The sequence below is a fragment of the Atta cephalotes genome, assembly GCF_000143395.1.
Source record: "Atta cephalotes unplaced genomic scaffold scaffold00020, whole genome shotgun sequence".
NCBI lineage: Eukaryota > Metazoa > Arthropoda > Insecta > Hymenoptera > Formicidae > Atta > Atta cephalotes.
This window is the reverse complement of record NW_012130084.1, coordinates 4003919-4017202: the sequence shown is the minus strand read 5'-3', so window position 1 is coordinate 4017202 and position 13284 is coordinate 4003919. Positions and strand designations below refer to the sequence as shown.

The window sequence follows — 13284 nt, the reverse complement described above, 5'->3', positions numbered from 1 at the left end:
AAACATTAAACGCCGCCTGACTACGCTCACAATTAGTCATCGAGATGATCGTGATGATTTATGGGATGAGCGATCTCCGTGAATCAGAGCGTTTTAATCACTCCCCGAGATCTTCGATTCGAGCACTAGCCGTCGTTTACCTAGCTTCTCGTATCGCATCGATCCATGCTTTGCAGTTCGTCTCTGTGGCCGCTTTTAGCTCATATTGCCGTTGGTTCTCCCTCCTATACGATATCGCGAAACAGTGCTGCAACAGAGGAACGATAAAAAATTGAGTTATCTCCAATGTATGACAATAAACAATGACAACAATGCGACGAGCAAACAAAAAGCGGGAACCCTTCGATTTGCGCATTGTGCACATATGAAAAATGCCGTGCGCACACAAATCGACGGCGTTTCAAAGCGAGTGGCAAATGAGAATCTCTTCCTCCGCTTCTGGCCAGATTCAATTTATACGCGTACCTCTCTCGCTATTTATGTGTACCGTATAAATCCGGAAACCCACCCGCTCACACGGATTTCATTAAACTGCCTCGTAAATATCCGTATAATGCAAAAAGCCTAGAAATCGTCTCTATTCTCTACGGCATTTGTTTCCCGGCTTTATTCGCAGGATTTTATTCGCCGGAGGATTTTATTCGCATGATAGCTTTTACGTAGGCATTAACTATGCAAACCCTTATCACGATTTCATTTAGCTGGCGATTGCAGACTTGTGTAAATCAGAATTGCACATGAGCAATGCAAACAGTCGTATCTCGCATGGTTTTGCACGGCAATTTTTACGCGTGTACCTGCTGATCATGCAAATCCGAGGTCAACGGATTATTTTATATGGCCGGGTATTAACACGAATAATAAAACTCTCATATGTTTTTTCCTTCTTTTTTCATTTTGTGTAAAAGATTAATATTAGTACAAAAAATATGTCCCTCGCGTTGCATTAAGCGGTGTCTACAACGCATTTTATCCGAGGGAACGTCCTTAGAACGTAAAATATCTTTAAAATATTCCTCGGAAATCTGTGTTACACAGGAAGAAGTATAAGCCTTAAGCTGTAAGAAATTGATCAATCGAATGTGAAGAAAATAATCGGCTATGATGAGAATAATCGACTATGATTGATCAATTTCTTATAATTTAAGGCTCACTATTTTTATATTGTAGACACCACTTTACTATTTAAAAAGGGTATACGCTTTACTAGTGCAGCATTCTCCATCCTAAGGTAAAGTTCCCGGGTGCGTTTGTGCGCGACGATATTCCACAAAGCAAACATGCGGAGGTGGGAGGATCTTTTCAGAGGGGACTTTGCTTTACTTTTCAAAGAAAATTCCCAGATCATTTTTATTTTATCTATTCACGAAGCGCGTTTAGCAGCGCACTTCTGCGCGAGGATCTTTCTAGTCTGCCGCAAGCACTTGTACTTTAAAGAACAAGTCATAGGATATTTCCTACCTTCCTTTTACGCGAGATAGGCATACTTAGTTTGGTCACGCGTGCAATATGTCATCTCGATAAGAGCAAAACAGCACAATATTTTATTTCAGACTTTACACAAAAAGAACAATTTTGCTAAAGTATTCAGAAATTTAGCTAAATGTAGATCTGAAAATAATTTTGTTGGATCGTTGCATCAAATAACTGGACGCTCAAGATGGATGCTAGGATAAATCTTTTTGCAGCATTGCTTATCATGTTAGAGTTTCCTACATATTATTCCTACATAATTATTCCTAATTATTTTGACGGTCCAAAACCTACAAAATTATTTTCAGATCTATATTTACCTACAATAAATTTTTACAAAAATCGTTCTTGCAAACATTAGATTTAAAAAAAAACAAAGCTCTAAAAATGAAATAGTAAACGCGCAATACTATAAGCAAATTAAGTAAACTGAAAAACCGATTACATGAGTGCAGTTGCCGCCCCTTTCGTGTATTATGATGTATGATTACCAAGCAGAAAAATGACAAGGTCTGTTGGGTTGAAACAGGTGTATATTTAATTACGTTAAATGACGTTGGTTTTACCTTGTTTTAAAAAAAAAACTATTTCTCTTTTCTAACACGATTCTTTTCTAGAAAAAAAAAAGGAAATATTTTCGTTTTTTCTTGTATTTGAAAACAGCTCACAGCAACTTGTATTTCAGACAAAGTGAATTACAAGATGGATATGTAGATGACAAAATTAAAGTGTGCTCGTTTTACCGCCGTTTCTCGCAGCGTATCAGTTCATTTTTGTCCGTGGCTTACATCGATTCTCGTAGCTTATAACGCGTATTGTACATCGATGCATTAATTAATTAAAATCTGAGGTGACGACGTAGAATCATTAATTATACTCGGGATGCATTAAAATACAGTAATGGGTCGATGAGTTTCTCTAGGCAACCGGATTATGCTCGTCTCTCATACCGATAATTTGCACAGATTGAATATTTGCGACACCGACATGCACTTGCCGTGCATAAGCTCGCGATCAGAAATTGCTAATTTTATTTTATCGGTTTATTTAATAAAATGGGGTAATTTTGACATAATTATTGTACAATAAAAAAATGCCTTGACAGCACACGTGTCAGTTTATAAAATCAGAACTTAAAACATCTTAAAATGTCTTTAAAATTTTGATATACTTTAAGGTTTTTAATGTTATCCGAGCATAATCAAAATTTGAATTATCTCGATTTTAGGTCCAAGTTAGTCTTTTTTTAAGGCCTTGAAGAATCGTAGCAATAATAATTAAGAAAGTTTTTTAATTTTTTTTTAATTTGAAATAGCATATTATGTACGTTATACATAAACACTCTTAATCTAACCTAATCATGTATCTTAACTGCATAACTTATAAAAATTCGAGATATTAATTTCTGAATAGAAATGTCGAATTACATACTAATAGGAAGTATTTTTTTTAATAGAAGATATTTTTCCGGTATATTAGCACGAGGTACGAAATACACAAAATAATAATAAATACAAGTTTAATTGGAGATACCTCTCTTATGAACGCGTAGTATTTTTCTTTTGAAGGTGAAGGCTACCTACCTCATGTATTCTCGACAATGTACCATTTCGACTATTTCTTAAACCAATGCTGAGATTTACCTACACATTTCGACTGATTTTCAGCTTGATTCCTGTCCTTTACTTCACCAACCAGCGCGCAGCTTAAATGCTGACGCGTCAGATGCTGTATGTTGTATTTATGTTCCTTACACAATGCAAAGCAACAGCGATAACGATAGAAACAACATAAGAATAACTTATTAGAAACCGTGCATTATATACGATTTTTGATAGATTATTTCTATCGCTATCACTATTCCCTCACAATGCAAGGTTTATTACTTACGCAAGGAATACTATTGTTGCTTTATTCACGGTAAATATGAATAAGATCACGAAGAATATCGATCACGTGGTTTATGCCTAGAATTATATTGTAAATGTATCGAATATCTAAATCAGATAGATGTTACGGAATCAATCGTTCTTTTTATGTTTAGATTGCTACTAAAACATGTTTAAACATTCAATATATCAAAAGAAACAAGCAGTACAGATATGTACATTCTTCAATAAGAATTAATATTGAAAATCTTAAAATTTGGATTTAAAGATTTCAAAATGGAATGAGAAGGAAAAGAGTTAGGGTATCTCGAATTTGCGAAGTATACATGATCTTCAAATCTCAAGATTATAAATCTCCAAATCGTATCTCTTCACAATGGATAATTTCTGATTTCGAAATATAACTTTTGCTCTTACATTTGATGATACTTATATTTCTTGTAATTTATATAAAGTTTTATTTCAATGTACGCCAGTTTTTGGCAATACAGGTTAAGAATATATCTGTGAACATATATAAAAATTAAATGCCTAATAAATTAACAGAGCACTATCGCGTCGTTTCAAATTTTCGTTAATCCGTTTCATTTTTCAGCGAATGTATGGAGGTATATTTTATTTTATGAAATCCTCTCTCATATGATGAAGGATATTTACGTCAACGTCAACCAATCTATCAAGATATGCGCTTCAAATTAATTTGGATCGTGCCACATTAGTTTTCTATGGGATCATTACGGATATAATTGGTATGTACATGCCTTTGAACGCTCAAGAGATAAGGCTAATTAAAGCACATTGATATTACTTTAGCTTCGTTAACATGATTTTTTGCGCTATATTCTTCAGATATTACAACTAATGCGGACATTTTGTCCGCATTGGTTGTAACGTTCTATTGTAGTCGGCGACAAAAGGCTCGTACGATACATTGTCGGACATGCGCGCGTTTATGTTCACGGAACATGAGCAACGGACCAATTGTAAGTAGAATCAAGTAATAACAATGACTATCCGAGTGAATATTCATGACCCATATTGCCGAGAAGGCTAGTCCGAACCGACTAAGTGCTTTCTATGATTACTTTGAAATTCGAGTCAGCGTCGGTCACGGAACAGTCGAAGTACAGTTTCAATTATGGAAACGCCATTAGTTAGTACTATCGATTTTCGATGTCTAAAGATATCAGTCATTTAGATAATCCATTATTCGAGACTGGGTATATTTTATCAATTCCCCTGCGGAAAATAAATGAATTAAAAGTTACTTTCTCGTCATTTATTCCTAATGTGATGTTTTTTCGTAATAAAAGCAGATCTTTTAAACAGAAATCTGCTTTTTCTAATATTTTTTTAATACTCAAGATAGAGTAAACTTATTATATATAAACTAATATGCGATGGATATTTTACTAGCTACCATATTACGTAAGAAAACAAAAATGAAAAATATGGACATATTATATGATTATTATCATTTTCAAATACAATCAGAAATATTTTCCAGATAAGATATGGCAAAGACATATTTCATATCTGGAATAGAGGTAAACGATTAAATTTGATGCATCAATTCGTAGCTTTTCGCGTTAATTCTGAATTGGATATGCTGTTCTTTCAACGCAGAAAGAGGAAAAGAGATAGCAAAATACATATCGCTACCTTACGTCAAAAGTAACGTAATTCGTGAAGTGACGTAAAGAACGTAATGAGTGATTTAAAAAATTCAGTTTCACAAAAGAAAGGAAAAATTATATAGTTTTTAATTTGAATTAATTATTATTTAACTTAAATTTGTAGAAAGTTATTGATTAACCTTGAAGCGGACGAGGATCTATTTTTAAAACCTTACACTTTTCTCTGAGTAATTTATATTATAATTCATTAATATAATATTTTATAGAATTGTGTATGTGAGAACACAAATCATCTATAGAAATCAATACCTTAAACGATCTAACTGGATCTTAAATACTTATATAATTCTGTATAAATTTATATACTACGTAGATATATAGTCCTAGTAGTCCTTTAAAATGCGCGCCGAAATGATTTTTCGGTCTTGAAACGTAAATTCTATTTAACTACCGCAATAATATTATAATTCATTACTTTATTATATTTTTTGCCTCAAAATATGACATCATTTCAGCTCTATCACTATCAGTAAAAAGAATATATTCTTAATATAATCAAATGTCATTTTTGTCATTTGTGTCTCACAATTTTTAAAAAACTATCCTTTCTAAACTATTCTTGAGACAATTTTGATGATTTTTTAACTATTTTTTTTGAATTTTGATAATATTCAATAAAGTTAATTCACTTTCGATGATTAATAGGGTAGTATTTGTTTAACTAATTCACGATAATAACTAAATATCACGTTTTGTCTTTAGTTATATCATTTTTTGAAAAAAGGAAATATCTTATTTTTACATTTTCGTCTGCTTTTTCTCTATTGCGATAGTGCTTTCACATATTGCATATTCTGAGCGCAACATTTCTTTTTATATTTTTATATTTATGGTTACACATCCCTCTAGAATTTTCTTGTAATATATGACTACAATGTAGACACCATGCAATAAACAAACCGCGCAAGCTTTCTTGTATATTTTGCAACGTGCATAAATTTTTCAGATTGCAAAATGTATAAAAAAATTAAATTAAGAGTTAAATATTTTAATTGTAATTTGAAACAATAGAATATCTAATGAAAGGGCAATGAACTTAGAACAATGACAGTGCAATTATTATAAATCTTTACTTTCACAGTACAAAATTCTCCAAACGTTTCGGTTCTCACAGAATCATCCTCAGTGGACAAAAAACTTATAATAAAATAATTTTAGATAATTTTCATTAATTGATACGCTGTTTATTTTCTAATTCTTCTTCGGTTAAATGTTGCTAACGTCTTATACTAAATATTATTTATCTCGAGTAATCATCCTTGTAAGTAGAAACTGTTCCTTAATATAGATTGACTTAATAATTATGTGACAGTTTTATTAGACGTGGACAAATCGACAGACACATTGAGACCTATTCCTTGATAAATTAAATTTTTGTTATGTACAACTATGAAGTTATCCTATAGCTTGGATGCGTTCCGTTTTATATTTACAGCGTTTATAAGCATCATTTATAATATTTGATAGACAATAAGGATAAACTAATGCTATGCAGCGTGTGAGCGTGAAAAAATGGAACGCATCCCTTGTGATGGGAAGGTTGCTTACAGAAACTAGAAAAGTTGTGATATCAACATGAAAACTGAGAACTGAAAAGATGAATCAATAAAAAAAAAATCAAGTTAACATATAAGCGGTAGAAATCAAATTTTGTTTAATGTAAAATTAACTGATTTCCTTTTTAATTTTAATTTGAAATGTTAAGGATAATTAATAGGAAGATCGTTATTATTGTAGAACATGAATTTATAAAGCTATTTACGTATAAAACATTCAGTGTTGACTTTCATGCTACTATTATTGATTTAATCATAAAACCTTTGTTTTTTTTGTAATAAATTATACTTTAGCTTTTATATAAATTAACTCTCACTGTGTAAACTGTGAAGTCATTTGTGTCCGCGCTCGATTTTGAGTATTCGCTTTTAACGAGAAAACAATACCCGCTGCGGGGCTTTCAGAAGCACCTTACTATAACCCCATAATTTTTCTTAGGAGCAGAACAATGCGCCCGTACTCACCTATTTTCAAAATCAATATTTATAATTTTAAAAAATCGCCTGGACACAAATAATCCGTTTTTTCACGATGAGAATTAAATATATTACTTTTAATATATGAATATAATAATATATTTGTATATATTTTTTTATTCTTTTTGAGTTAATTTTGAACAGATGACACTAATTAATAAAGAATTCAAAAAAGTGAGATCTTTTTGTTCAAATGGATTAGCTGCTTAGGTACATGTTAATAGTATTTTTAAAAATTAAGTACAACTAATGTTAGTCTTCTACCAACGCGTATAGTTAATAATAATATAATCATGCAGTTTATTCTGATTTTTTATGTATTTTTATAATCATAAAAGGTTTATTATAAAAAGGTTTATTATAAAATATTTTACACTTCTTATGTGCGCGCGTGCATGCGTGGGTGCATGCGTGCGTGCGTGCGTGCGTGCGCACATATTTGCAGTTATGAAAATTATATTACATATTGACAATTATCATTAAATCGATATTTTTATAAAATTTATAACCAAATTAATAAAATAGGCTCACTAGATTAAATTTATCACGATAAATAATACCGATATGAATCAACACAGGATGTTCGAGTGTAAATTGCAATACCATTTATTAAAGTGAATATACGTTTCAACCCTCGATTCAGATCTTCTTCAGTACAATTAATAACGTAAAACATTGAAAACGCAAAATATTCGGAAAGAATATTAAAGAGAGAATGTTCTAATACATAAGTTAATGATGAATCTATTAGTTGTCCTAAACTTAGTCATCAAATTGTTTGATTTGATAAAGTCAAGTTGTGCTAACTATGAATAATCATATTATTATTGAATTGTTCGATTTAATAACAAAAAGAAGAATGAGATTTCTCAGAGAGATGTCAAAAAAACAAAACAAGAAAAAAATTATATCTCTGTAAATAAATTAACATATAACGGATCTAACGATAACGTATCATTTTGTAAATTTAAACCTCGTTTTTGTTTCTTTATGTGAATCATCTCTCAGAATAATCGTTTATTTAAAATTTTTTCACCTAATATTTTAACGTTATCCCAATCGAAATCGTGGGATAATTAGATTCTATGTTCTGTGATAACCGAAGATTAAGTCGTATTCCTATTAATATGATTTCTGCGTTCAGAGATGCACGTTTTTAAACATCTGCCAGTTTGGCCAACGTATGACACGTCACATTCCTTATAATCGAATTTATAAATTATGTTCGAATGAGACAATGTTGGCAGAGTATCTTTTTGAACCTTAATAAAACTATTTAACTTGTTAATACCTCTATATGTCATGTAAACTGAAGAAAATTTTTTAACGAAAATGTCATATAGACAAATATAGAGAGAATGGAAGATATCGTTAAAAAAACCATCATTTTTTGTTCACTTCTAAAGTCTATTCCTGACATTCAGATACTATGTGATTTAATTGATTAACTTTTTATAGAGTTTTTTTAATCGTTGAAAAGATTAAACACAAGGAGTAATAATTTGTTTAGTAAAATCTTAATGATACTATCAAAATTATTATGATGAAAACTAGGATATGATAGTAGTAAGATCCTATCAATTAGACTAATTATTGTGTTTATCTTTTAAGAAAGAGGATGTCAAGAAAAAGTTCAAAAATCGACTTCAGAATGTAGATCTGCGATACCAATAAAAAATGAGAGCATTTTTCTTCTTCAAGCAAATATCCAAAAAAATATCCAAAAAAGTCAATATATTGCCTCTAAATTTCCTAGTAAATTTTAATCTCAGACGATAAGAGTTAAAATATTTAGAATTTCATCAATATTCAAAATGTCAAGAACTAAAACAATGTTATCTACACATTTATCATAAAAGAGAGGAGTTTTTGGCGAACATGACTCTAAGTTTTGCATAATACATCAAACACTATGGAAGATATTGTAAACTATAGGTACTCCAAAAGTCTAATTACAAAATTTTTTATTAAATACAAAGAAAATAAAATTAAGAACTAATTTTAAAACTTCAAAAATTCAGTTTTTGGAATGTTAGTATTCCTCTCAGTAAAAGTCTTCACTTCCTTAAGATATCTTTTAAAATTAAGTCAATTGGTACGTTATTAAACAGCGAGACTACATCCAAAGATAAAAGTATAGTATTATGAGATATAGTCAATTTCGAAATGTTTTTAGTCAATTGATAATTATTGTCAATAGCGATTTCAGCTAGCGGTAAATTTTCATGAATAATTTTATGTAAAAACGAAGCCAAATTATGAATAGAGCTATCAATCGATGAAACAATGACACGTAACGAATAATTCGTTTTATGAATTTTCCATATGAACAAATCATATGCACGAAACAAAATTGGATTTGTACAATTTAGGTTCTTATAGGTAGAATCCTTATAAAACCTGCTTCCAGCTTTAGTAATGTCTTTAAGTCTACAATTAATTTCTTGATAGGATTGCGTGTCAAGCTTGTATCTAATACGTTTTAGAGTCAACGAACAACAATTCCATTTTTTGATAAAAGTATCGATTAGGGGACTCAGCTCCAATAATCTTGTCCTTGATATATATTGCCTTGACCTTGAGTGATCCAACAAGTTTTAGCCGTCGCTCGTTATTCATTAAAAAGTTATTAACAGTCAAAGTTAGTACTTATGTCTCTACTTTACATGAAGAATCAAGTATGAGATAAACGAATTTAAGAAATACAACTTTTTACGCAAAGCGACTTGGCGAGATGGAACTCGCTTCGCGTGGAAAGTCGGATGCCCCTTAGCAGGGGAGCAGGTGGAGTGGAACTGCCTTCGTGTGGAAAGCTATTACGTAAGCAAGAAATAGAATAGATTTAATATTGTATATAGCAGAAATAAGAGAGATTATTTTCAAATTTTTTTGTTAATAACTTTTTAATGAATAACGAGGCTAAAACCTGTTGAAGATTACTCAGGGTCATGACAACATATGTCGAGATTAAGGTGGTGGCCCTCTGTGTGTTACAAATTCTTACAAGAAAAATTTTTGTCTGTTGTATTTTTTCTGTAAAGTTGATAGTATTTAAGTAAAATATTATTGGGAACCAATTTTCATTAATTTTTAGCAATTAATATCTTGTTAACTATTGCGAAAATTGTAAAATGATAGAGGACTTCCGTCTCTTTAGTCTGGTCTTCATGTCACAAACTCCGTCAGAACAATTATCCTATATAATCTATATTATACAAATTCGGAATTATATTGCTTACTTTATAATGGTATATTTTATAATAATAATGAAAATTGTACTAAGAATGCTAAAAAGTTATTGTATTTTTTTTCACTATATAAGAAGAACGTCGTAATCGATCAATGTGACGTTTTACCCGAGAGACTTTCTTTTCCTAGATCTCTAAAGAAACATGAGGATTTAACAATAATACGAAAGCTTTTTCTCTCTTCTTCTGAGGAAAAAAGTCTAAAAGTTCAAGCCTCTCGAGGACATGAAAATAACGGTAAAATCAATAAACGTATCGCAGTGTCCACGTATATTTGACGAGCTCTTTGCGCTATGATAAACTATAACATCAGAGAAGCTTATTTCGGCATTTCGTACCAATTGAGAGCATGCTCACTGGAATGAAACTTATTTCATGTTGCAAGTAACGAAATAATTACGGCTTTTGACTTAATTCTTACATGATATATAAGCAGTCTTTGAGATACCGTTTCTTTTAGACATCCCACGCAGAGTTGTAAAAAGTTCAAAAGCTTGTACAAAAACACATGATTGCTCCAGGCATTAATCTCGATGTTGCAAAATTATTTAAATTAATAATTTAAAAAATATTATATAATAATTTTTAATTAAAAACTCAATTTTCTTTAACTTAAAAATATAATTAAATTATAGATTTCTAAACATTATTTCGAAATTTTTATAAATATTAAGAAAAAAGAGGATATTTTTCTTTCTTTCGCAAATATGATAAATTATTGATCTGTTAAATTTATTAACTTAAATTAATCCATTTAAATTATAGATTTATATTAAAATTTTTGTAAATGTACATACATATTTATGTACATATATACATATATACATATATACATATATACATATATATATATATATATATATATATATGTATAATTTATATAATATTTATTTATTTATTTATTTATTTATTTATTTAAAAGAAAGGTTCTTTTTTTTAAGAATATCTCTAAACATTAAAGAAAATCTTAGTTGTTTCTTCCAGCTATAGTCAAAACAATACACACGAAAAGATCCGAAATGTTGGATCTTTTACGCGCAGTAAACCAACGTTAAGTTAGCAATCCATCACACGACTGGTAATCGTCGGCTACGGTTTACTATCCGGCCACATACTCGCAGTTATTTAAGGACAATTCTAGCGAGATCGTATACAGAGAGCGTCTCGTCCTGAGGTACGGAATCCTCTCTTTCTTATAGCCGTTATTCTTTCTTTCTTCAAGAAATACGAATTCGTGTCAACTTGCATTTAGATTAGGTGTATATTCCATCTCGCTTTGCTTGCACACAGAACTGTGACTTACTAATACCCATTTCCACCAATGTAGATTAACTTTAATCTCGGTTCAATTTATTCTTCGTCTTTTTCTAATCTTTAGAACTAGAAAAAGACGAAGAGTAAGTTGAATCGAGATTAAAGTTAATCTACATTGGTGGAAACGGGCATAACTCTGTTTAACATATCGTCTTTCGCATCCTTTCCTTATATTAATCAGAATGTAAATAGAGATCTCACTTTGTAATTTACGTTTCGTGAATTTTACATATTTACATTTTCAAAAGAGCGACATTTGCGATGTCGTAACGAATGTACAGCAATTAGAATATGTACAGAAAAAATTGTTACAATTACCAAAATTTAATAATATCATAATTTATAATCATTTTCGATGCTAATAATATTTCTTAACAAAACTATAAATATAATTATTATTATTAACCTTATAACAAGAATAATTATAAAAATAGAATTATTAACCATAAGTATTTACTATGTGCAATAGTTGTAGAAATGCCCAAAACTTTTCATGTGAAAAATGCTATTATTAAACATTAGTATATTTGTATAACTAGTGATTATATTACAAGCTCCAATGCTTACTGTAATGTTAGTATTAATAATATATTCGTAGTTCTATATATAAAAAAATTGTAGAAAAATTATAGTCATTTTCGAGGCCAATATTATACTATATATTTTTTTATGTCGAATTATAAATATATATAATATATATAATTATTATTACTAATATTATAGTAATAATAACTGTAAAAATGAAGCTTCTAACTATAATTATTTTATTATGCAATTATAATCACAAATACCAAACATCTCTCTCAATGCAGCTATCATCAAAGCAGAGGACTGTCAATACAAATTCCGTTTATTATGTCAAGGTCGAGCTGTCGGCTTAATATATATATATATATATATATATACACACACACACACACACACACACATATACAACCTGCAGTCGCATTACTGCAGATCGTAAATCTATCACTTTCATAGAATTACTACGTTGACAAAGCCATAATCAGTACAACGCGCTAACTGCGAGCTATCGATATTTAATGAAAAAGACCGCGCTAATCATAATTACAATTTATAATTTAACACGCGTTCAATAAGCAAGTATTTACTGTTTGAATACTGATTCGTATTTCAAAGAAATGACGATATTTTGCACTACACATTCAAACCTTTTCGTTTACTAACTACTACATGGTGTTTCGGTTTTGGAATTGCAAACTGCAGGTTCCAACAGTGCTTGGTTATTGAATTGTAATTGGTTTTCAAGCCTCGTTAAATTATTACAAATTTAAATGATGAACAATAGAAAGGTCATTCTCCTCGCTTAATAAAATATTGTGGCGAAATATACGATGGTTTATACATTTCACATACCAATAAAGGATCAAAAAGGACAAAATTGTTTTATTCAGCATAATGTCGAAAGAAATTGAGTAAATGAGTTAATCAATTGCAAAACTAGAAATATTTCATAATAGAAAACATTTCATTTCTGCTTTCCATTATACTAACGTTTGTGTGTGTGTGTGTGTGTGTGTGTGTGTGTGTGTGTGTGTGTGTGTGTGTGTGTGTGTGTGTGTGTGTGTGTGTGTGTGTGTGTGTGTGTGTGTGTGTGTGTGTGTGTGTG

General features: G+C 30.4%; 1 protein-coding gene across 1 annotated transcript in view; it reads right to left on the bottom strand.

Annotated features, from left to right (window-relative positions):
* Positions 1-13284, bottom strand: part of LOC105619310 (ras-specific guanine nucleotide-releasing factor 2-like) — a 122464-nt gene that overhangs the window by 51626 nt on the left and 57554 nt on the right. Inside the window, exon 3 of the mRNA XM_012200832.1 lies at positions 141-247. Coding sequence (XP_012056222.1) covers positions 141-247 — 107 coding nt within the window. The remainder of the gene's footprint in view (positions 1-140; positions 248-13284) is intronic.